The sequence below is a fragment of the Myotis yumanensis genome, unplaced genomic scaffold (assembly GCF_028538775.1).
Source record: "Myotis yumanensis isolate MYYU_CA2020_CCGP unplaced genomic scaffold, mMyoYum1.0.hap1 SCAF_5, whole genome shotgun sequence".
NCBI classification, from domain to species: domain Eukaryota; kingdom Metazoa; phylum Chordata; class Mammalia; order Chiroptera; family Vespertilionidae; genus Myotis; species Myotis yumanensis.
The window spans coordinates 80,827,857-80,853,467 of record NW_027223756.1 but is presented as its reverse complement, the minus strand read 5'-3'; the positions used below and the strand labels follow the sequence as shown (position 1 = coordinate 80,853,467).

The 25,611-nt window shown below is 46.6% G+C and overlaps 1 protein-coding gene across 1 annotated transcript in view; it reads left to right on the top strand.

Moving 5' to 3' along the window:
- Positions 1 to 24,959, top strand: part of LOC139010901 (complement C3-like) — a 46,864-nt gene extending 21,905 nt beyond the window's left edge. The window contains exons 22-41 of the mRNA XM_070415956.1: positions 9,854 to 9,920; positions 10,016 to 10,102; positions 10,800 to 11,003; positions 11,455 to 11,530; positions 11,839 to 11,998; positions 12,947 to 13,045; positions 14,552 to 14,708; positions 17,287 to 17,450; positions 18,986 to 19,144; positions 19,289 to 19,348; positions 19,471 to 19,558; positions 19,671 to 19,722; positions 21,892 to 21,979; positions 22,085 to 22,177; positions 23,003 to 23,108; positions 23,320 to 23,409; positions 23,627 to 23,710; positions 24,421 to 24,504; positions 24,595 to 24,730; positions 24,818 to 24,959. Of these exons, the coding sequence (XP_070272057.1) occupies positions 9,854 to 9,920; positions 10,016 to 10,102; positions 10,800 to 11,003; positions 11,455 to 11,530; positions 11,839 to 11,998; positions 12,947 to 13,045; positions 14,552 to 14,708; positions 17,287 to 17,450; positions 18,986 to 19,144; positions 19,289 to 19,348; positions 19,471 to 19,558; positions 19,671 to 19,722; positions 21,892 to 21,979; positions 22,085 to 22,177; positions 23,003 to 23,108; positions 23,320 to 23,409; positions 23,627 to 23,710; positions 24,421 to 24,504; positions 24,595 to 24,730; positions 24,818 to 24,959 (2,196 nt within the window). The remainder of the gene's footprint in view (positions 1 to 9,853; positions 9,921 to 10,015; positions 10,103 to 10,799; positions 11,004 to 11,454; positions 11,531 to 11,838; positions 11,999 to 12,946; positions 13,046 to 14,551; positions 14,709 to 17,286; positions 17,451 to 18,985; positions 19,145 to 19,288; positions 19,349 to 19,470; positions 19,559 to 19,670; positions 19,723 to 21,891; positions 21,980 to 22,084; positions 22,178 to 23,002; positions 23,109 to 23,319; positions 23,410 to 23,626; positions 23,711 to 24,420; positions 24,505 to 24,594; positions 24,731 to 24,817) is intronic.
- Positions 24,960 to 25,611: the final 652 nt, after the last annotated feature.

Genomic DNA, 25,611 nt, shown 5'->3' with positions numbered 1-25,611 from the left:
GATTTGCTACTATTGTACCAACATTGCATCCCTGGAATAAATCCCACTTGGTCATAGTGTATGATCTTTTAAATATACTGCTGGATCTGATTTGCTAATATTTTGTTGAAGATTTTAGCATCTATGTTCATTAGGGATATTGGCCTCTAATTCTCTTTCTTTGTAGTGTCTTTATCTGGTTTTGGTATTAGGATAATGCTGGCCTCATAAAAGGAGCTTGGATGTGCTCCTTCCTCTTGGATTTTTTTTAATAGTTTGAGGAGTATAGGCGCTAATTCTTCTTTGAATGTTTGGTAAAACTCCCCTGTGAAGACATCTGGACACAGACTTTTGTTTGCTGGGAGTTTATAAATTATTGTTTCTATTTCTTCAGTCGTTATTGGCCTATTCAGGTTTTCTGATTCATCCTGATTCGGTTTTGGGAGATTGTATTTTTCTAGGTATTTGTCCATTTCATCCACCTTGTCCAGCTTGTTGGCATATAGTTGTTCATAGTATTTTCTTACAATCCTTTGTATTTCTGTGGTGTCAGTGGTTACTTCTCTGCATTCATTTCAATTTGTTTGGGTCCTCTATTTTTGTTTCTTGATGAGTCTGGCTAACAATTCATCAATCTTGTTTATCTTTTCAAAGAATCAGCTCTTAGTTTCATTGGGTTTTTGGTATGTTTTTTTTAGTCTCTATGTCATTTATTTTTGCTCTAATCTTTATTATTGCCTTCCTTCTACTTACTCTGGGCTTTTCTTGTTATTCTCTTTCTAGTTCTTAAAGTGATAGGGTTAAATGATTTATTATTAACTAGAGGCCCAGTGCACGAAATTCATGTCCTGGGGGAGGTGTCCCTCAGCCCAGCCTATACCCTCTCCAATCTGGGACCCCTCGGGGGATGTCCAACTCACAATCCGGGACTGCTGGCTCCCAACAGGTCACCTGCTTGCCTGCCTAATTGCCCCTAACTATTTCTGCCTGCCAGCCTGATCACCCCCTAATCACTCCCCCGCCACCCTGATCAATGCCTAACTGCTCCCCTGCCAGCCCGTTTGCCCCCAACTGCCCTCCCCTGCCAGCCCAGTCACCCCCAACTACCCTGCCCTGCCAGCCCGGTTGCTCCCAACTGCCCTCCCCTGCAGGCCTGGTCCCCCCCCCCAACTTCCCTCCCCTGATGGCCTGGTTGCCCCTAACTGCCCTCCCCTGCCGGTCATCTTGCAGTGGCCATCTTGTGACCACATGGGGGCGACCATCTTGTGTGAGGGTGTGATGGTCAATTTGCATACTACCTCTTTATTATATAGGATTTTTCTTGTTTTTGGAATTATGTTTGTAGTGCTATCAACTTTCCTCTCAGTACTGCTTTTGCTATGTCCCAGAGATTTGGGGTTGTTGTGTGTTCAATTTCATTTGTTTCCAGGTCGTTTTTTTTGTTTGTTTGTTTTGTTTGTTTTTTTTAATATATTTTATTGATTTTTTACAGAGAGGAAGAGAGAGGGATAGAGAGTTAGAAACATCGATGAGAGAGAAACATCGACCAGCTGCCTCCTGCACATCTCCTACTGGGGGTGTGCCCGCAAACAACGTACATGCCCTTGACTGGAATCGAACCCAGGACCTTTCAGTCCGCAGGCTGACGCTCTATCCACTGAGCCAAACCGGTTTCAGCTCCAGGTCGTTTTTTATTTCTTTTTTTATCTCATTGGTAACTGATTCATTGTTTAATAACATGCTATTTAGCCTCCATGAGTTTGAGTGCAATTGGGAGTTTTTACTGTAGCTGAATTCTAATTTCATTCCACTGTAATCTTAGAAGAGCTTGATATGATTTCAATCTTCTTGAACTTATAAGATTTGTTTTGTGTCCTAACAAGTGGTCTATCTTTGTGAATGATCCATGTGCACTTGAGAAGAATATATATTTTGCCAATTTGGGGTGAAATGGTCTATACATGTCAATTAAATCTACTGATCTGGTGTGTCCTTTAGAGTCACTGTTTCCTTGTTAATTTTTTTCTGGAAGATCTATCCAGTGACATCAGCGGGGTGGTAAAGTCCCCTACGATGACTATATTGTTTTTTATCTCTCCCTTAAAGTCATCTGAAAGTTTTTTTATATATATTTAGGATATCCTATCTAATAATAGACAAACATGGTAATTAACCGTACCACCAACACGCTTCCCATTGGCTAATCAGGACGATATGCAAATTAACTGCCAACCAAGATGGCAGCCAGCAGCCAGGCAGCTGAAGCGAACAGGAGGCTTGCTTGCTCCAGTGATGGAGGAAGCCAAGGTTCCCCGCCTGCCTTGCCAGCCTCTGAGCTGCACTCTAAGCAACTATGTTGCAATTATAGAAGCTAAACAAAACCCAGAAACCTGCTTTCAGCCGTCAGAGCTGGAGCAAGCAGGACCAAAACAATGTTGCAATTATAGAACCCAAACAAACCCTAAATTCCTGCTTTCAGCAGCCGAGTCCTCAAGCTGGAGCCGGCCTCAGAGCTAAAGCCGGCTCTCAGCTCCAGTGACAGCCATAGAAGGTAAATAAATCCCAGAATAAAAGAAAAAAAGGAGAGGTTGGGAGCTTCAGTGCCCGCCAGCCTGAAAACAGCCTTCAGCCCCTCACCTAGACTGGCCAGGCACCCCAGTGGGGACCCCCTCTCTGAAGGGGGTGCGACCAGCTGCAAACAGCCATCAGCCCCTCACCGAGGCTGGCCAGGCACCCAAGCGGGACCCCCACCCTGATCCCGGACACCCTTCAGGGCAAACCAGCCGGCCCCCACCCGTGCACCAGGCCTCTATCCTATATAGTAAAAGCGTAATATGCAAACTGACCCTAACAGCAGAAAGACTGGGAATGACTAGTCACTATGACACACACTGACCACCAGGAGGCAGACGCTCAATGCAGGAGCTGCCCTCTGGAGGTCAGGGTGCTCCCACATGGGGAGCTCTGCTCAGCCACAAGCCAGGCTGATGGCTGCCAGTACAGCGGTGGTGGTGGGAGCCTCTCCTGCCTCCTCAGCAGCGCTAAGGATGTTTGACTGCAGCTTAGGTCTGCTCCCTGCTGGCAAGTGGGCATCCCCCAAGGGCTGTCAGGCTGCCAGAGGGATGTCTGATTGCCATCTTAGGCCCAATCCTCTGGGGAGCAGGCCTAAGACAGCAAGTGGTCACCGCCGAGGGGTCCCAGACTGTGAGAGGGCACAGGCCAGGCTGAGGGATCCCCTACCCCCGAGTGCACAAATTTTTGTGCACTGGGCCTCTAATATATAAATATAAATGTAATGACTTTTGTTGACTCTTGTGATAGCCTTCATTTTGAAGTCTATTTTGTCAGATATGAGTATTGCTACCCCAACTTTTTTTCTTTTCCATTTGCATGGAAAACATTTTCCCTCCTTTCATCCTCATCCTGTGTGAGTCTTTTGTTCTGAGGTAAGTCTCTTGTAGATAGCATATAGTTGGGTAATATTTTTATATCCATTCAGCTACCCTATGTCTTTTGTTTGGAGCATTTAATCCATTTACACTTAAGGTCATTATTGATAGGTATTTATTTATTCCCATTTTAATTCTGTATGGCTAGGTATCCCTCTCTCTTTATTCTTCTCATTACAGCAGTCCCTTTAGCATTTCTTGTAATGCTGGCTTGATGAAGTCCTCTGGCCGTGTTTTTGCCTGGGAAGCTATTTATTTCACCCTCTATTTTCTCTGATAGCGTTGCTGTTTATAGTAATCTTGGTTTCAGATTCCTGTTTTCCATTACCTTGAGTACTTCATACCATTTCCTTCTGGCCTGTAGAGTTTCTGATGATAAATCAAGTGTCAGCCTTATGGGAACTCCTTTGTAGGTAACAGTTTGCTTGTCTCTTGCTGCCTTTAAGATTCTCTCTTTGACTTTAATTTTTGGAATTTTAATTATGTTGTGTCTGGGCATGGGCCTGTTTAGGTTCTTCTTGCTTGGAACACTCTGTGCCTCCTGAATTGTGTGACTTGTTTTACCAGGTAGGGAAGTTTTCTGCCATTATTTCCTCAAAGACATTCTATATCCCTTCCTCCTTTTCTCCCTCTTCTGGCACACCCGCTGTTCAAATATTGTTACGTTTTACATTGTCCCACAGCTCCCTTATGCTGTCCCCCTGTTTTTTTCATTGTTTTTTTTTTCTTTTTGGTTCTCTGATTCAGTGATTTTTTTCTATCCTGTCTTCTAATTAACTGATTCAATCCTCAGCTTCCCTAATCTGCTGTGTGTTCCTCCAATGTGTTCTTTATTTGTGCTATGTCAGTCTTTATTTCTGTTTTCATAGTTATTACATCTTTTCTCATGCTGTTGAACATCATTGCCATCGATATTCTGAACTATCCAGTTCTGTATCAGATAAATTTCTTATCTCCATTTCATTTATCTCTTCCTCTGGAGACTTCTCTTGGTCTTTCATTTGGTATTGTTTCTTTGTGTCCTCATTTTGGCTGCCTATTAGGGTTTGTGACTATGTATTAGGTACATTTGTTATGCCTCTCAATCTCTAGTGCAGCACAGTGTCAAAAAGCTGTTTCTGACTAATTAGATCAGGCAAAGACTCAAAGCTTCCAGAGACGGCCTCTGCCTACAGACTGATAGGATTCTGTCTTCCTGGCCCTCAGGCAATTTTCTACAGCAGGAGTGGGCAAACTTTTTGACTCGAGGGCCACAGTGGGTTCTTAAACTGGACTGGAGGGCCAGAACAAAAGCATGGATGGAGTGTTTGTGTGAACTAATATAAATTTAAAGTAAACATCATTACATAAAAGCATGGTCTACAGGCATGTTGAGTGTTTTTCCCAACAGGGAGGTGCAATTGCTTCTACCTGGAGGCTACTTGTTATTCTCACCTCTTAATGGACCTCAGAAACTCCACACCATGGGGTAAGGTGTTTTCCAATAGTGTGGGTCAACTGTCTTCCCTCCAGGCAAAGCTGGCTGTATGACAAATGTCTGGGTGAGAAAGATGATCTCTGTAGTGTGAGGGAATAATTCTGCACAGGAAATCAGGGTATCTGCCTTCTGGCCTCTAACCCCAGTGCCCCCAATCCTAGCTTCTGTTCACACAGCTCCAGTCCACTCTGCCCTCCCTCTTCTGGAGCACAAGGTGAGTGGCTCCAAGGGAATTTTGAGTGTTACCCCTTTACAAGGGTGCCTGCATTTCAGCCAACTCTCCCTGGCAGACAGCAAAACCACTGCTTTCACAGCCCAATGTTTTGTGGCTCCTCTTCTTAGTTCTGAGACCCCAGAGCTGAGATATTTCTCTGGAACTTCAGTTGCTTTCTGAAGGAACATGGCCAGCCCTTTTGAACCTCTGCCCCTCCTACCGGTCTCTATGCAGTCTCCACTTTCTGTCCTCGGTTATCAGGATTCTCTCTAGCAATTCTTTTGTTGATTACTCAGGAAGTTTTTTTCTGTATTATATTTGTAATTCCAGTTTGGCCCTGGGAGCATGTCTGTGAAGCATCCACTTACTCCACCACCATTTTTAATCTCCTTGACTTTAAAAATTTGGCAGAAATATATTTCACAACCAAACTTTATAAAGCAATAATATATGATGCTAGAATATAGGAAAGTTCTAATTTTTTAAATATATGTTTTTGTTGATTTCAGAGAAAGGAAGGAAGAGGAAGAGAGAGTTAGAAACATTGATGAGAGAGAATCATCAACTGGCTGCCTCTTGCACAACCTCTATTGGGGATCCAGCCTGCAACACAGACCTAAAATGAAACCCTGACCTCCTGGCTCATGGGTTGAGGCTCAAACACTGAGTTACACCGACCAGGCAGGAAAGTTCTGTTTTTACCTGTGATTTTTTTTTTAATTTTTATGAACTTATTTGAGCCAAACTCATGACATGTGCTGGGGAACAAGATCTCAAATGTCCCATTACCTGAGATTTTTGGTCTTAAAATATATATTAACATTTACATTCCTACTTTTACCCACATTTTGGAACACTTTCAAATATAATAACAGACAGAATCATTAATAAAATGCTTTTGTCATCTTTGTTAATATTTTAAAGCAAAACAAGATCATAAACAAGATCACTAATATTTTATTTATTTACTTATTTTTATAATTTTAAAGTAAAATACTTTAATAACATGTACGAGGCTTACAAGCTCTCTCCAGACCAGGACCCACCTGGCATCTCGGCAGCTAACTAGTTAAAGAGCTCTTTGCAGGCAACTCAGCCAGTCTTCACATCTGTTTTAATTAGAGGTGGGAGGGGGAGAGGGGAAGAAGTTCCCAGGTCAGGAGCATGCTGGCCATGCAGTAGCCCTTGAGCTTTGGAGAAGTGGGACCTGGGAGGAGCCAAGTGCTACCACACCCTGTGAGGGCTGAGAGGACAGTTCAAGGGTAGGGTGCACCCAGGTGAGAGGTAGCTGATGTTTGTGCCTCATTGGGGCACTCAGCCTTTTTACCTGGATCGGGGAACACCTTTGAATTCTAACATTGCTGGTTCCCTTTTTACTTCTTCCATTTTCACCTGGGGATTCTCTTAGTTTAGAATTGATCCATATGTTTAGTTTATATGAAGACTAGATGCCTGTTGCAGGAAGATTCCTGCAAGAATAGGGCTTCCTCGGGCCTATTCCTGCAAGAATAGGGCTTCCTGAGAACAGAGAGAAGCAGAGAAGGGAGCAAAGCCCACCGAGGCAGGCTTCGCTCCCTTCTCCGCTGCCTCGCTCCCTCCCTTCGCCGCTTAACCCTTGGCTCCCTCCCTTCTCTGCCACCTGGGCTCTCTCCCTTCTCCACCGCTTTGCTCCCTCGCCAGGTCACAGATCCACAGCCTGGTTCCCGCGGGCAGCCTAGCCGGGTCAGGGATTGCGGGCCCCGGGCCCACAGGCAGCCTCGAGAGATGGTCCCATCTGCAGTATGCAAATTAGCCGCCATCTTTGTTGGCAGTTAATTTGCATGTCGCACTGATTGGCCGATGGGAGGCGTAGCAAAGGTATGGTCAATTACCATGTTTGTATATTATTAGATAGGATATTTGGCATCTGATAAAAGCCTCAAAATGCTGACAGGATTTGATAGTCTTTTAGTGCTGGGTGGGAAAACTGATCTTGTCTGAGAAAACAGAGGCCAGTTCAGGCAAAGATGAGTGAGTTAACAAGATGCTAAGAAATGTGTCCACGACCTTTAGACATGGCCACGACCTTTCAATGCCACTGTCTCTGCTTCACCATCTGTCTCCCGCCAGCCCCCAGCTAACCAATGTGCAGCACCTCACAGACATTGATGTGAAGATGTGTAAACCCATATTGTTCTCTCTCCTCACTCCACTTCCATCTTATGACTTAGAACTTGGGCAGTTTTACAAAACTGCACTCAGCACAAATGGGTGCACATGAAAATATGTAATTTACAGCTAAAGTTATGTAAAGTGCTGTCTCAGTTATAAAGACCTGATCCAGCCACCAGCATGTTGGCTCTATGAAAGCCAACACCTCAGCGCTTGCATTTCTTGCACAAAGTAGGTTATCAGTAAATACCTACTGAGTTAATAGATGAATCTAAATGTTTCCTCCAGATACTTGGCCGTCAGAATGGTTGTACTGGCCAATCATTTTCTGAGAAAATAATACATCTCAGAAAATAATACATCCTTGGGCATTGTAGGCTCTACCTGTATAGAAGGTGCCTGGGACATGGTGCAATTCATTTTACACAGAAACAGGTACAGAGGAGATAGTAACTTGTGCAAGGTCATGACTAGGAGACGACCCTGGACTTGAACTGAAGAATTTCTTCTCTCCCCAGACTCGGGGCCTTGCATCTGTGCTCAGCAGCTGCATTTATAGCATCAGATCACTAATATTTTAACGCAATAGATTAAGAAGTGAAAATTAATGCCAAAAATATCTGTGATGAACAAAACATCAAAGTTTTAGATAGAGACAGACTCTGACAGTGTCTAGCCAAGCCATATTGGAGCATGAAGTAAAAGAAAAAGTGAGTGCCCCCACAGACATGCCTGTGGATTTTCTTTAATGATTGATTTTCCCTCAAATTGTTAAAGTAGTTGAGAAAAGCCTTGAATCAGTGAAATACAATATGTTAAAACTAACAGTGTGATTTTTATGTTGAAATGTTTTATTCACACCCAAACCAGAATTTGTTATACTTTTTCTTTCCTGGCTTTAAGGGATGCAAATTTCATATTTTTTCAATTACTATAATGTTCTGGAATAATATTACCATTTAAAAATACATTAAAGTATATATTCAGGGGCACACATTTTTTCTTTTGCCTTGGATCCCAATATGGCCCAGCATAGGCACTGGTGGGAAAGAAAAACCAAATAGTGCCAAAACCTGCATGGCCAGCTCTTCCCAATTCTGTATTCACTCTGGTAGCTTGAAATCCATCACGGTGGGGATATTTACACCAAGGAAATTGGTAGTGCTTAAAATCAGGATTTTTTTCCTTATGGGACAGCTGGATTTTAATATTTACCAGCACACTTTGGGAAGAAACTCAGTCTACAAAGGAAAATCTGGGATTTATTAACAGGTGAAAGGAGAATGGGTTCTGGAAGGCAAAAAAAAGGTGTATCCACAGTAAAGGCTTATCTGAAGACATATGAGGTCTTGTATTGGGTTTTTGATGCTAATTCAGATAGCCCCATACACTGCTAAGTACTTAAGCACAGTCTTTCATTTTGTTATTTATTCAAATCATTTGTTTAAAAGATTAAGTTTAGCCCTGACCCATGTAGTTAGAGCATCATCTCATGCACCGAAGGGTTGTGGGTTTGATTCCCAGTCAGGGCAGATACCCAGATTGCAAGTTCTATCCCCAGTCAGGGTGCATACCGGAGGCAACCAAAATTTCTCTCACACATCAATTTCTCTCTTTCTCTCCTTTCCTCTCTCTAAAAAATCAATCAAAACATCCTCAGGTAAGCATTAAAACAAGTATTAATTAATTAAAATTTTAATTTAATGTGTTTACTATTTGTATTTATTTTATTTCACGTATTTTAAATTAATTATTGCTTTTAATTTAATTTCATTTTTAAAATTCGAGTTTATTTTTATTTTATTTAAACCATTGAGAGGCACTGGGTTGAAAACAGACTCTAGAACCAGACTACCAGCCTCATATTCCAGTTCTATTCTACTAGTTGTGTGGCTCTGGGCAAGTTAGTTCAGCTCTCTATTCTCCAATTTCCCCACCATTATAAGTTTAAGTGTTTTGTTTTGTTTTAAGACTTTTTATTGAGAGAGAGAGAGAGAGAGAGAGAGAGAAGAGAGAGAGTGCCAGCAATGGAGAGGGAGAGAGAGAGAGAAACATCAATGTGAGAGTGATACATCCATCGGCGGCTTCCTGCATGACTGAAACCTGGGATCAAGCCCAAGACCTGGGCACGTGCCTTGACCTGGAATCAAACCAGCAATCTTTCTATATATGGAACAATGGCCAACCAACTGAGCCACACCAGCCAGGGCCCGATTCCCCATCTTTGAAATGGGAATAATAGCGGTACCTTATTATAAAGATTAAAAGAGTTAACCAGAATAAAGGAAGCTTCTAGACACATAGGAAGATTTCCAAGGCTTTGATGTTTTATTGTTATTAATTTATAATGTTGTTATTATATCATACAATAGTATGAGGTAGATGCTTGTATTGCCTCCTCCCTATAAGGAAGGAAGGAAGCTGAGACACAGAGAGGTTGAGTAACTGGCTCCCAGTCACACAGCTAAGACTAGAAGATACCATCTAGGCTACAGTAATCCACAGAACAGTGCCCTGCTGACCAGCTGTGGCTCTGTCTGTCCTTGTATTCACCCACCTCCCCCTTCCCTCAACACTGTCCAGCCTGAAGGAATCAGAATGAACAAGACTGTGGCCGTTAAGACACTGGATCCACAACACCTGGGCCAAAGTGAGTCAGCGCAGGAGTGGGGGTGAGGCCTGGGTGGTGTGCAGGGCCTGGTGAAAGGAGGCTGGTGCCAAGGGTGTCTCCCATTCCACCAACAGACGGTGTGCAGCGAGTGGAGGTCAAGGCTGCAGACCTCAGTGACCAAGTCCCTGACACAGAGTCGGAAACCAGGATCCTCCTGCAGGGTGAGACGGCCTTGGTCCAACCCCATGGGGCCCAGGAAAGTGTGGGAGCCATGACCCCAAAAGAGGGCACCCAGTTCCCTCATTTCCAAGAATATTGAACCATGGCACCTCCCTCCTTCTCATGTGCTAGAACAGCCTCTCCTTGATGTGCTCACAGAAGGCTCCAGGCAGTACTTAGCTTCTGCTGCTAAAGAAGCTTCAATGAGAAGTGATAGAGTTCAAGAACAGAAATTCTGGAACTAATTGCCCAGGACAGAGGACTGGGAGGAGAAGGCACAGGAAGGAGCTAGCAAAGCCCCTTGCAACCTCTGAGCTCTTAGGTTTGGGACAGAGACTCTTGGTTTCCTGATCTGTGATGAAGGCAAATAGTGGTACCTCTTTCAAGGATTGTTGGGAAAATTAAATGAAATGCTATATAGTGTTCTCTTAGAAGGGAGCTTGGCAAATGGCATTAAGCATGATAGACGTATTCATGACCTTTGTTCCCGGAATTATTTTACCACTGGTGGCACATGAGGACCCAGGGACGACCCCCCTAGCCCCCTTCAACCACATGCCTCCAGGTGCCAGCTGTCGCTGACTCCCTGACTCTTTGGCCCTGGCTGGTTGGAGCCTGGGAAGGCTGGGGGCAGCCCCGACCCTCTTCAGCCCACAGTAGGTCTTGCTGCCTGAACGCCATCCTTCCTCCTGGCTGCAGGGACCCCAGTGGCCCAGATGGCAGAGGACGCCATTGATGGGCAGCAGCTGGGGCACCTCATACAGGTACCCTGGGGCTGTGGAGAGCAGAACATGATCTACATGACACCCACTGTCATCGCGGTGCACTACCTGGACCACACAGAGCAGTGGGACAAGTTTGGCATTGACAAGCGGCAGGAGGCCCTGGACCTCATCAAGAAGGGTATGTCCCCTTCCCCTATTGGAGGCCCCCACTCTGAGGCCCCTCTCTGAGCTCCTTCCTCCTCTGAGGCCCCGCCCCTTCTTGTGGCCCCACCCCTTCTCTGAGACCTCCTGCTCTCCCTTCTTTGAGACCCTGGTCATTCCGAGTTCCCTCTCCCAATGAACTCCCTTGAAAGCCCTTCTCTCTCTGAACCTCCTCTCCTCTGAGAAGCCCTTACTCCTCCTCACTCTGATGCCTGCAGCCTTTCAGAGTCCCTCCACCGTGTAAGCTCCTCTCCCCTCCAGACATTCCTCCTTATCCTGAGCCCCCTCTTTCCTCTCCGAACCTTACCTTCCCCCCTTCCCAGAATCCTTGTTCCTCTCTAAGCCTCTCTCCTTCCTGGCATACCATCACCAGCCACTGCCTCCACTCAGCCCTCACTCCTCCAGTGACACCTCTCTCTTCCTTGCAGGGTACACGCAGCAACTGAGCTACAGACATCCCAACAAGGCCTTTGCTGCCTACCAGAGTCGGAGGTCCAGCACCTGGTGAGCCTGCCCATTCTTGGCCCTGCGCCCCTTGAGCAGGGCCTGGGCCCTGGCCTGGGGTGATCTAGGCTGGCCTCCCCCACACAGCCCTGTGCCTCTGGGGCCCTCCACCTTCAGAGTCAAGGTGCCCAGCATCTGAGTGACCTACCGTCACTAAGCACTGCCTACAAGCAACATTGGGTCCTGAGGCCTGGCCCGGGAAACTGGGCACACATGAGCAGGCCCTGCCCCACTCTGCTCCTTGCTTGGCTGGGATGGCAGTCTCTGGATCCCAGAGCCAATTGGCTCATGCTCTGTGCCCACCCCAGGCTGACAGCCTACGTGGTCAAGGTCTTCTCTCTGGCCACCAACCTCATCGCCATCGACTCCGAAGTCATCTGTGGGGCTATCAAGTGGCTGATCCTGGAGAAGCAGAAGCCTGATGGAGTCTTCCAGGAGGATGGGCCTGTGGGACACCAAGAAATGATTGTAAGAGGCGGGATTCAGGGCAGCCTGGGGGAGAGGAGTGCCTGAGTGCCACCGCATGGACAAGAGACAGGCTCTGTCTGCCATTTGCCCAATTCCCAGTGTGAGATGGACAGAGAAATAAAGGAGCAACGAATGTCACTTCTCCTTTGCAAAAACCAGAGATCTCAGGGTCCAGTGCAAAATGAGAGCTTCCTAGCCCCCATAGCTTTGAAAACAACCCGAGAACTCCTTAGAATTGTGGTTCTCAAACTCTGGTCTCCAGGCCAAAAGCACCAGCATCAGCAACAAGTTTGTTAGAAATGGACATTCTTGGGCTGGATCCCAGATGCACGAATCAGAAACTTTGGGGGTGGGGCCTAGGAATCAGGGTTTTAATAAACCCCTGACTCAAGGTAATGCTGATGTGTGCTCAAGTGAGCGAACCACGGCTTCAGCCTGACCTTCAGGCTTCCAGCCTTGCAGCCTTCCCTCTCCACAGTCCATCTGTACTTGCTCCAGTGCACAGGACCTTTGCACATGCTGTTCCCACTGCCCTCTTTGACAATTGAGTCCTACTCACTCTTCAGATTGTGGCTCCACCTGTCATCCCTTGGGGACACCTTTCCAACTGCCCTGACCAAGACACACCCCCACTATCCATTCTCACCGCCACATCCACTTCTGTGCAGCTCTGGTCAGTTTGTAATGATAGATCTGTTGATGAGCTGGTTGGCTCATGCCTGTCTCCCCTACGAGATGGGGAGCTCCATGAGGGCTGGAGCCATCTTACCCACAACACCAGCAACATTTACAGAATGAGTGAGTGAATGAATGAATACTAGGGTATGGTCCTCCTGTGAGACACTGGGGACAGACCCACCCTTGCCCTGCCCTGCTGATCCTACGGGGGGTGGTTGGCATGAGAGGCACATGGGTGACCCCATCCTTACTTCCTCCTCCACACCCTAGGGTGGCTTGAATGATGCTGAGGAGAAAGATGTGTCCCTCACAGCCTTCGTTCTCATCGCACTGCAGGAGGCTAAAGATATTTGCGAGGGACAGGTCAACGTAAGTGTGCCCTGCCCTCCCCTCTCTTACCCAGGCACAGGGATTGTAGAGGTTCTGTAATTGCGGCATCTGCTTTGTCCTAAGGCAGTGGTTATCAACCTTCTGGCTCTTTAAATACAGTTCCTTATGTTGTGACCCAACCATAAAATTATTTTCGTTGCTACTTCATAACTGTAATGTTGCTACTGTTATGAATCGTAATGTAAATATCTGTTATGCAGGATGGTCTTAGGCAACCACTGTGAAAGGGTCATTCGACCGCCAAAGGGGTCAGGATCCACAGGTTGAGAACCGCTGTCCTAGGGTTTTGAGAGTGCACTGTTTGACCTTTAGCTTTCCAAGTGGGGAACTCCAGGATGCCAACTTCAACAGCTGCTTCTCCCTCCTCAGGACCCCAGAAAAGAGAGGGAGGAGAGAAAGGCTGTTACCTTTAAGGCCAGAGGAAACTTGTTTCAATCCTTGCAGATTTGAAATAAAGTATGATAGAAAAGAGATAGCTCTAGGGCAGTGGGGTCAGACAGACCTACATTTAGATCATTACTCTCAGGGACGGCCCATTACTGGGCCTCAGTGTGTGCATCTGTAAAATGGGTATAATAATTTTTGTATTTTTTAGGACTCTCTGAGTTCTAGATGTAACACATGTGTAAGCTACATTATGTAAAAACAGGGTAAGGCAAATCACTTAAGAAAAAACAACAAAGGTAGTAAACACTAAAAACTCATCACTTCTTAATTATTTTACTACCTTTTATCATTATCTATGCTCTTGAGGTTATTTATGTCTGTTGTACATATACGGTGGACAAACTATATAATCTCTTCCCAATTCTACAGTCAGTGACTCCATACTGGTAGGTTGAAATCAGCCGTGATTGTATTTACACTATAAAAATCAGCAAACACTACAAAGCATATCTGCCTCTGCACCTCATCTCATGGGACTCAGTGTTCTCCTCTGTGCAGTAGGGATGGTGATGAACATAAAACCTACCTCGTAGGATTTTGAGGTTGAATGAGTGGATATGTGACTAGCACATAGTAAGTGTTAGCCACAATGACGATGATGATTAGATAACAGGTAGACCCAGTGGTGTGCTCACCCTGGGTGCCTATTTGGGGCATCTCTTTCCCACTCTGTTAAAGTATGTCACACTGGTAGCTTGAAATTGGCCATGGTGGGAGTATTTACACCACAGTCATTGGCAATCAGTAAACCAGCTCCCCGAACCCTCACCCCCTGCACTGACTAGACAACTGGTTATTAAGTATTTACTAGCACACCATTGGTATACAGACTGCACCAGGAACATGATAGGTACTCAGTAACAGAGCAGTGCACAGTGGCTAAACTGTCTGGGGAACCCTTAAAAATAGACAGATCCAAGACAAATATGTACCAAGGCCAGAAACCTTATGCCCAGGAAGTGGTGATTGTGTGATCCTTGTCAGCTCTCTGGGGTAGCAGTGCCCACCTGACCAGAGAACCCAATCTTTTTCTCATAGAGCCTTGGGGGCAGCATCAATAAGGCCGGAGACTTCCTTGAAGCACACTACAGGAACTTGAAGAGACCATATGCTGTGGCCATTGCTGGCTATGCCTTGGCCCAGTTGGGCAAGCTGGAGGGCCCTCTCCTCAACACATTTCTGAATGCAGCCACAGGTGAGAGGCAGCCTGGTGGGGTAAGGAGAGATACGTGGCTGGGGGTTGAGGGTGGCCATCTTAAACCGGGCTGCATGGCTCCAAGCTGAGCTGGGAAGAGTGAGTCTGGGTGTGAAAAGTCCTCATTGCAAGCATGACACAAAAGGTCCATTGCATGATTCAACAAGTATTTGTTGAGTACTTGCTATGACACAGGAGCAAGGACATGGGCTCTGAAATCAGACAGATTCAAGTTCAAAATCAAATCGCCTTCTGGCACATTCTCACGGTGTGATCTTGTACAATCTGCTTAACCTCTTTGGACATTGTGTATAAAGTGATACCTACATCCCAAGAATGATGCAAAGATTAAATGAGTGATGCAGGTAGGAGACGGTCTAGCACATAGTAAAAGATTTACCAGTGATGTTGTTATTGCCTTTACTATCTATATAATAAAGAGCCAGAGTTGTAACAACCATTACCACCAAAGGCTCTACCAGACCAGAAGTCAGTGCTGGGTTGCCATGGTGACCCAGCACTGTCTGGGGCCACTGCAGGTGCCCTGATCCAGCACTGACTGACTAGGGGACTGTGGATCAGGCCAAGAAAGAGGCCTGCAGAGCGAGAGGCAGGTTCTCATCCATAGCCTCTGTGGCAGCCCTTAATCGGAACTTGCCTCTCTTTCTCTCTCAGCCTGGCCAACAGCTGAGGCTCCATTTCTCTCCAGGCCTCCACCGGGGCTGCTGATCAGCCCTGCCTTTCTGATCAGGCCCCATTGATAGGCCTAGAGACGTTGACTGGCATAGAAACTGACCAATCAGAACCAAATCTGGGTGAATGTAAGGAGCCAATGGCTGCCTGAGAGGTGGAGCTTTTGGTGCTGGCTGGCATAGAAATTGACCAATCAGAACCAAATCTGAGTCAACTCTGAGGAGCCAATGGCTGCCTAGGAGACGGAGCTTTTGACATTGACTGGCATAGAAACTAACCAATCAGAACCAAAATGGATGGCAGAGGAGGGCAGTTGGGGGCAAAATCAGACTGGATGGAGAGAGCAATTAGAGGTGATCAGGCAGGCAGAGGCAGTTAGGGGTGAACAGGCCAGCAGGAGAGAGCAGTTAGGGGCAGGATCAGGCCGGCAGGGAAGGGCAGTTGAAGGCAACCAGGCTGACAGGGAAGGGCAATTGGGGGCGAGATCAGGCCAGCAAGGGAGCGCAGTTAGGGGTGATCAGGCAGGTAGAGGCAGTTGGGGGTCCGATCAGGCTGGCAGGGGAGGGGAGTTAGGGGCAATCAGGTAGGTAGGCAGAGGCAGTTAGGGGTGATCAGGCAGGCAGGCAGAGGTGTTAGGGGCAATAAGGCAGGCAGGCAGATGAGTGGTTAGGAGCCAGCAGTCCCAGATTGTGAGAGGGGTGTCCAACCGCCGGTTTAGGCCTGATCCCACAGGCGGTCAGACATCCCCTGAGGGGTTCCCAATTGCAGTGGGTGCAGTCTTGGCTGAGGGAACCCCCCTCCATGCACGAATTTCATGCACCAGACCTCTAGTTATTAATAGCATTACCTTTATTTCAAGGGTTATTAGGATTAGATAAGAGCATGACATAGGAATTTTAGGACAATAAGTAGCACATTGTGAGCACTTAATCACTGGTTCAAGTGATGACACCTTATCACGTTTATACTCGCTTCTGTAACATATCTGAATGTATACTGAAGTAGTTTGACACAGAGAAGTTGGTTTCTTGCTGTGTAACAGGACTGTGTGGGTGTCCCAAGTTGGTGGACAGCTCTCCTCTATACAGTGATGCAGGGATCCAGGCTCTATCTTCCCATGGCTATGCCACCTCGGGGCCTCAGAATCCCTTCTATTAAAGCAGAAGGGGAAACAGGAACACTGTGCAAAGGAGGTAGACCAGCCATGCAAGGGGCCTCATCAATTGCCCTGCACATTCCATTAGCCAGAGCACAGTTATGTGGTCATACCTACCTTAGCAGGTAGGTATGTAGTCCAACTCTGTGCCCAGGAAGAGGAGGGAATGGTTCTTGGTGACAGTCTCTGTCATGAGTACTTTCTTAGGCACTTGGGACATCACAGTGAATACGGCACAGCCCCTGCCATCATGGCCTCACATTCCAGTTGAGGAAAGAAATGCGTTAATAGATTTCTGTAGAGCATCATAATGCTGGGACAGGAGACGCACAGGATGCTTTAAGAGACAGAAGGAAGGGTCTTGCTCTGTCTTGGGTGCCATTGAAGCCAAATTGTGCAGGGTGGATAAGAATTAGCCAAGGGTAGGTGGACAAAGGGTGCTTCAAGAAAGGAGAACAGAGCATGCAAAGGCTGAGAGGTGAGAATGAGCATGGCAAACTTAGGGAATCTGCTCCCATAGATCAGAGGGGCTGCAATTCAGAATTTAAACAGAAGAGTGAAGTTGATGAGGGAAGAGAGTAAGGCAGGAACCAGCAGACTGAAAGCCACAAATGTGGGCCAGGACACCTGAACACCGAGGTCTAGTACAAGTCTGTTTCTGAGCTTTCTCTGAACTACCTCCAGGCTGGACAGAGCAGTGAGCATGGGGGCTGGTGTTCTCTCTTGTAGATAAGAACCACTGGAAGGAGCCTGAGCAAAGGCTCCACACTATAGAGGCCACATCCTATGCCCTGTTGGCTCTGCTGCTGCTCAAAGACTTTGACTCTGTACCTCCTGTTGTGCGCTGGCTCAACGAGCAGAGATACTACGGAGGTACCTATGGCTCCACCCAGGCAAGTGGTCCCACATCCCCCAGGCAAATGCATCCTTACCTCCTCCAGCCTGACTGCCTCCCAATTAAGATGCTGAGACCAAGAGAGGCAATTGATTGAAATGAAATTGAGAAATAAGGTTTTAAATCTGTCTATAGATTCTAGACTAAATTCTGGATGCCCCAAGCTGTGTTTTGAGCCCCCTTTCCCTCCTGGTATCCAGATCATGTTCTCAAGGCCCAGGTTCAAGGGTGAGCCTCTCTCTGATGGGTTCTAGACCATGTTTCCAGTTCCACCAGGCCTCCCATCTTATCCTGTTTCACTGGTGGGTTCTAGACCAATTCTCCATTATTATAGTGGATCATCAAGTCCATCACTCTCTCTGGCGGGTTCTAGACCATGCACTCAGTTCCACGAGGCTCCCAGTGTTACCTTGTCTTACTATGGGTTCTACATCATGATCTCAGTTTTCAAGAGTCTTATCAAAGTCTGCTCTCTTCCAGCTGGGTTCTAGACCATGGTTTCAGCAACCTCAAGTCTAGCAAGCTCAGGCTTAAGTTTGATCCCCTTTCTCTCTGGTGGTATTCTCAGATTTTTTAAAACATCCTCATCCAGTGATGTTTATGGATTGAGAGAAAGAGAGAGAGAGAGAGAGAGAGAGAGAGAGAGAGAGAGAGAGAGAGAGAACAACACATTGATGTGAGAGAGAAACATCAATGGATAGCTTCCCATATGTGTCCTGACCGGGGGTGAAATCTGCAACCTTTTGATGCATGAGCCAATGATTCAAACAACTGAGCCACCTGGCCAGGGCTCAGTGTCACTTTTGGATTCTAGATTATATGCTCAGCTGTCCCCAGGTCCCAATTGTATTATTTATTCACAAATGGGCTCTAGATACATTCTCGATGTCTGCAAATCCTGTGTTAGACTCTCTTCTCTGGACGGGTCTAGACCACATTCTCAGTGTTTCTAGACCTTACATGTTGGTGTTTTTTTTTTTGGTAGCAGCTGTTGGCATGTTTTTATTTTATTTATTTTTTAATATATTTTTATTGTTGAAGATATTACAGCTATCTCTCATTCCCACCCCACCTCACTCCTTCCAGCCCCTCCTTGCCCCTCAGGTCTTCACTACCTTATTGCCAATGTCCATGGGCTAGGCATATTAGACCTTCAGTCTTATGCCTGCACTTTCTCATGTATCTAGACATGTTCAATGTCTCCACACTCTGGTGTAAGCCTCTGTCCCTTGGAGAATTCTAGGAGATGTCCTCAGTGTCTAATGACCCCCAGTCTTACTCTTGTGCCCTCTGGTCCCGTCCAGGTCACAATCTTAGTGTCACCAAGCACGAGACTGAGCCTCTCTCACTGAGAGAGTTCTAGAACATGTCCTCAGTACATAACAACCCCAATTCTTATTCTCACCCCCTCTGGTGCATATTAGGCTACAGTCTCAGTGGCCCCGCTCTAAGCTGAAACTTTTCATCCCCCAGCAGGTTCTGACTGCTTTCTCAGTCTCTCACATCACCCTCTTCTTCTCTCATGGGTTCTAGGCCACTTTCATGGTGTTCCAAGCCTTGGCCCAATACCAGAGGGATGCCCCTGACCATGAGGATCTGAATCTGGATGTGTCCATTAACCTGCCCAGCCGCAGCTCTGCAATCCCGCACCGCATCCTCTGGGAATCCGCTAGCCTCCTGCGATCAGAAACGGTACAGCTGCTTGGCCAAACCCTCCTCGCTCTCATCCTCCAGCCAGTCAGAGTCTGCAGGAGGCAGGAGGGAGGGCAGGTGACCATTGCAGCCAGGGGAAGGCTTGGTTCCCAACACCTTCTCTTCTCTCCCCACTCCCTGCAGACCAAGGAAAATGAGGACTTCACATTAACAGCTAAAGGGAAAGGACAAGGCACCTTGTCGGTAAGGACCGGAGCCCACATCTGCTTTGCTCACCACCTTCTCTCAGCCCCTCTGGCCCAGAGGGACCATCTCCTTCCCAAGTCAAGTTTGCTGACACCTCATCTCCCCTCCCAACTCTCCAGGTGGTGACAATGTACCAGGCCAAGATCAAAGGTGGAGCCCCTTGCAAGAAGTTCAGCCTCAGGGTTAAACTGCGACCAGCCCCTGAAGGTAGAAGGAATGAAGACCCTATCTGTCACTCTTACCCCACTGCCATTCTAGTGTCTGCCCTGCTTCTGAATCAGGACCCAGCTCTCCATCCTTCTGTTTTCTATGTTTCTAGTGAAGAAGCCTCTGGAAGCCACACGCAGCATGTACCTCGACATCTGTACCAGGTAAGAGATGGGTCACTGGGGTTCATCTCACTCCTCCCTCTGTCTCTAGCAAGACTTCCTGTAAATAATATCCGAGGTACCTACTACTCTCTGGGAATGTGTTGTGTGCTTAGTACTGTGCTGAGCACCCTCCAGGAGGTAGACAGCATGGCATGGCCGTGACCACATAAGCTGAAACTGTGAAAAGTGATGTTGATAATCAACAAGGAGGATTATAACTGTTACAGAAATTTTACATGTTTATTATTTTTAACTTTTTATTTCTTTCAGAGCGGAAAGGAGAGGGGGAGAGAGATAGAAACATCAATGATGAGAATCATTGATTGGCTGCCTCCTGCATGCCCCCTACTGGGGATAGAGCCCTCACTGGGGCAAGTGCCCTGACCAGGAATAGACCTTTGACCTCCTGGTTCATAGAGGGAAGCTCCACCACTGAGTAACACCGGCAGGGCTTACATTATTTTTTTTATCACAACATCAAATACTCTTGTACTGACAGTTTTAAAAATATAGAGTAAGGAAAAGTGTAGTGAGATGAGTATTTGTTTAGTTCACGGTAATTTAAAACGTCAGAACATTGAGATTGAAGTTAGTTTTGATTTTTTGTGAAGCACTTATCCAAAGCCAGTGATGACGAACTTTTGAGCTCGGTGTGTCAGCATTTTGAAAAACCCTAAATTAACTCTGGTGCTGTGTCACACATAGAAATTTTTTGATATTTGCAACCATAGTAAAACAAAGATTTATATTTTTGATATTTATTTTTTATATTTAAATGCCATTTAACAAAGAAAAATCAACCGAAAAAAATGAGTTCGAGTGTCACCTCTGACACGCGTGTCATAGGTTCGCCATCACTGTCCAAAGCCCTGTGGTTTGAACAGAGCCTCCTTTCTTCTCTGTAGCACTTATGATATGGAGCCAGCATCTGTTCTATGACGCTGTGAAGTGTCATGTTCCTTCTAAGTTTAGGTCAACTTCCCACATGTAATCCTCTGAGCTTTCGATGTCACGAGGTATTTAAGAGTTCCTTCACCGGGAAGTGTTCTGCCAGTGTCACCTCCTCTGGGACATCATTTTTGGCCACAACCACTTTCGTCATTTATGTTGATGCCCTGCCTTCACCAAGTGCCTCTGGCCCCATGATGGTCTCTCCAAGGGCAGCAGGTCCATAGTCATACCATCTGCTGTTTCTTCTCTGGCTCCATTTAGGTGCTGCTGAAATTTCACTCCCAGTGTTACCACTCTCATTTCTGTGCTGCACTTTCATCTTTGCCGGCGATTCCCTTTCAATGATCCATTTTGGTAAAATCTCACATGGTTTTTTTGTTTGTTTGTTTGTTTGTTTGTTTTTTTAATATATTTTATTGATTTTTTACAGAGAGGAAGGGAGAGAGATAGAGAGTTAGAAACATCGATGAGAGAGAAACATCGATCAGCTGCCTCCTGCACATCTCCTACTGGGGATGTGCCCGCAACCCAGGTACATGCCCTTGACCGGAATCGAACCTGGGACCTTTCAGTCTGCAGGCCGACGCTCTATCCACTGAGCCAAACCGGTTTTGTCTCACATGGTTTTTTTACTGAGAGAGAAGGAAGCAACACAACCACACACATGGCTTGAATGACGGGTGCTCAGTGACCCATCACTGATAGACTTTGAAATAAGTTACGTGATTGGTCATTGATTGTAATGCTCACTAGTTTACATAGTGATGGGTGGATTGAAGAGCTGGCAACTAGATTTGTCCTTTAGGCATTTGCTCATTAATATATTGTGGTACTGGAATTAGACCATGTTGCTGAGGGGCTGGTGTTATTGAACTAGACCGTGATAATGGAATCATGCAAAGTGAGACCTGCCTGTACTCTTGTCTCATTTTCTAGAAGAACTGGGGCCCGAAGAGGTGAAGTGACTCATCCAATGTCACATCGAGCTGGGATGTGAACCCATGTAGTTGGGCTTCAGAGGCTGAGCAGTTAGTTGCCTTAACCATTACACACCTTTCCTTTATTCCCCTTGGGGAGTGTTTCCTAAGATCTGACATCCTCTATGCTGCTGTGTGGGAACCAGAAGCCTCACTCACTGATCAGACTCCCTTGTCCAGGCACTGACCCCTAGGGATAACCCCACCTGGGACTTAAACCCTCTCTCCCTGCCCCATCCAGGTACCTGGGAGACCAGGATGCCACTATGTCCATCCTGGATATATCCATGATGACTGGCTTTGCTCCTGACACTGCTGACCTCAAGCAGGTGTGAAAATCCTGGGTTCAGGGGCTAGGATTGGTGGGAAGGAGCCTGGGGCCTGGCAGAGGCTGAGGGAAGGACGGGATTTTCAAAAGCTCTTCCCTTCTCCAGCTGGCCAGTGGCACTGACACATACATCTCAAAGTTCGAGTTGGAAAACAAGGCCTCCTCCAACAAGAACACCCTCATCATCTACCTGGATGACGTAAGGCTTCCATTGGGACCTTGACCCATATGTGGCTGGCCTTTTCCTTCTCTATTGGTCTTAGAGTCCTTTGCTTGATCCATTCCTTCTAGAAAAAAAAAGGATTGATTGTACATGAGATGGATTTTTTAAAAAATGTTTTCATTTAAATTTTTGTACTTTTAATTTTTTATGTAATTCCAACCTTACAGAGAAATTGTAAAACAGTATAAAGAGTTCCATATACTCTTTACCCAGGTTCATTCATCGTTAGCAATTTCCTCCAAATATACTACTGCATGTCTATCACATATACATACATGTCTGTCTTTCTTCCTTTCTTTTTTTCTTTCTCATTTATTTTCCCAGATTTATTGAGATATAATTGGCATATAACACTGTGTAATTTTAAGGTATACAGTGCAATTATTGGATATATGTATATTGGAAAATGATGACCACAGTAAGGTCATGTACCACCTCATAGTTTTAATGTGTGTGTATGTGTGTGTGGTGATAACTTTTAAGATTTACTATATTACCAGCTTTCAAATATGCAGTGCAGTATTGATAACCATGGGATGTTTTTAGGGGCACAGATAGCAATCCATTGACCAGAATTCAATTTCATGGTCACACCAAATGGAAAAGGAGGCTGAGAAGTGTAATCTAGCCATGAATCTTGGAGAAAAAGAAAATAGATTTGTGGGCCTGCTCATTAATCTTTGCCACTTCTCACTCCCCCTCCCCCACCACCGGCATCCTCTCCACACAGATCCCTCCTTGGTCCACCATTTCTCCTTATGCTGGACTCCCTCCCACTGACTCACCTCCTCCTTTTCCTAGATCTCACACAATCAAGAGGACTGTATATCCTTCAAAGTTCACCAGTTCTTTAATGTGGGACTCATCCAGCCAGGGGCAGTCAAGGTGTACTCCTATTATAACCTGGGTGAGCAGCCAACCTCGAGGCTGGGGACTGAGGGTCCCAAGGTTCTATAAGATGGGGGTCCCAGGGCTTGGTGATTGGGGACCTGGGAGTCCCAGGGTTCAGGACCTAGCATCCCCAGGTCTGAGGGACTGGAGTTGGGAACTGAGCCCACAGGCATGGTCTTGGGTGGAGGCTTTAGCTCTCTGATGCCTCCCACTCCCTCTACCCACAGATGAGACTTGTACCCAGTTCTACCACCCGGAGAAGGAAGATGGATTGCTGAGCAAAATCTGCCACAATGAAATATGCCGCTGTGCTGAGGGTGGGTGCACAGGAGCCAGGAAGTGGAAGGCCACGCCCACTTAATACCCCACCCCCCTCACACACACACCTTCCATGGCAGTGATGCAAGGGGCCCCAAAATCCCACACCCAAGGGACACCTAGAGGGATGGGCCTGGGGCTGACCACACCCATGGGTGGCGGGCCCTGGATGGGAAGTGGAGCTTAGGTCATGTCCCCTGCCCACCCACCCTGCAGAGAGCTGCTTCATGCACGACTCAGAGGATCAGGTCATCACAGGAGCCCGGGCGGACAAGGCCTGTGAGCCGGGAGTGGACTATGGTGAGGAATGGGTGGGGATACAAACGTGCAAGTGTGATTGTGTGTGAGTGATGGTGTGTGTGGCTGTGGTTGTGTGGGTGAGACTATGTGATGGCAGGTGTGGTCATGGCTGTGTGTGTGTGACTGGCTGTGAGTGGCCACAGGTCCATGTGTTTCAGGCTATGATTGTGGGTGACTAGTGTGTGTGTTATTAGAGGCCATGATTGCTGGGGAACCATGGTTATGACTGGGCTGGGTATGTGCAAGAGTGTGAACAAAGGTGTTTGTGAGTAGATATGGTTGTGTGTGTCTGTGAGAGTGTGGTTGTAAATAGCCATGATTGTGTGAGATGGTGACAGTGGATAGGCATAGTTGTCCCTATGTATACCATGAGTTGTGAGTGGCTATAATTGTGTGCAAGGCTGTAGGTGACTGTGTATGAGATGGTGTTGTGAGTGACTGTGACCATATGTGGCTGTGTGTAAGAGATGGTGGTTGCAGGTGACAGTGGACAGGAGTAACTGTCCTTGTGTATGGGATGAGTTGTGGGCGGCTGTAACTGTGCACATGGCTATGTGAGATGGTGGTTGTATGACCCTGTGTGGCTGCATGTGGCTACTTGGGAAGCCATGTGCCCAGGTGCCCTTATAGGTAGGCTGCCTTGCTGTCAAGCCTGCCCATGACCCATGCCCTCCTTTGCCCCCCGTTTTGCCCCCCTGTCCCCCCTGTAGTGTACAAGACCCATCTGCTCAGGAAGGAGCTGTCCGATGATTATGACGAGTACATAATGGTCATCAAGCAGATCATCAAATCAGGTCAGCCCTGCGCTGCTGTCTGTCTTTCCACCTTCCCCTCCCTCCTCCTGCCTCCTCCACCCCAGCTCAGCATTGTTCTCTCCCCTCCAGGCACCGACGAGGTGCAGCCTGAACAGGAGCGCAGGTTCATCAGCCCCGTCAAGTGCAGAGCAGCCCTGAAGTTGCAGGAGGGGAAACACTACCTCATATGGGGCCTCTCCTCAGACCTGTGGGGAGAGAAATCCAAGTGAGTGCCCACCTTGCACATCTGTGTGCTCGCCCCACCCACCCTTCCAGGGCCCCTCCTGACCTGCCCTGTGTCCCTCCTCCCCAGCATCAAGTACATCATCGGGAAGGAAACCTGGGTAGAGCTGTGGCCTGAAGCGGACGAATGCCAAGACGATGAGAACAAGAAGCTGTGCAGGGACCTGGCCAGCTTCAGAGATATCATGGTTGTCTTTGGTTGTCCCAACTGAGCCCTCATCAGGCTGCTCCCCCCAATAAAGCTTCTGTTTTGTTAACATAAAAACATTCAAACCTGCTAAGAATTTTTGTGAGTTTATTTGAGCCAAACTGTTAACAATTGCGGGAAAGCAGAATCTTGACAATTGCCAGGAAGCAGAATCTCGTCGTATTGGGTATTGGGATAATGCTCCAGCGAATGGCAGTTTTTCACCTTGTTTTATACTTTACAGCCAAAGGAGGATACATAAGTGGGTTACATGACATCCATTGGTGATAGATTATGGAGGTGGGAGAAAGCAAAGCAGGGAAACCTCTGGGATTGGATAAAAAGTAAAATGATAGACAAACACTTCTTTTACTTAAGTCGGTGCAAGATAGTTAACAGTCAACAATGAACTCAACAACAATGAGGGAATTTCTGGACTCTGCAGAGTGGTGCCTATGCTTTCAGGGGGCCTGGGAAAAGGGAAATTATTTTGATATTCCAACGATATGTTATTGTAGATGCAAAAAGACAGTAGGCTCATTTAAGTTAAAAATTGACCTTTGTCAGGGAAGATACTGACCTAGGACATGACTATTCACTATCAACTGCTTTTAGTTAAAGTTTAATTTCAGAACATTCTTTGTGGCTACTTTAGGTCTTTGAGTTTGCAAAACTGC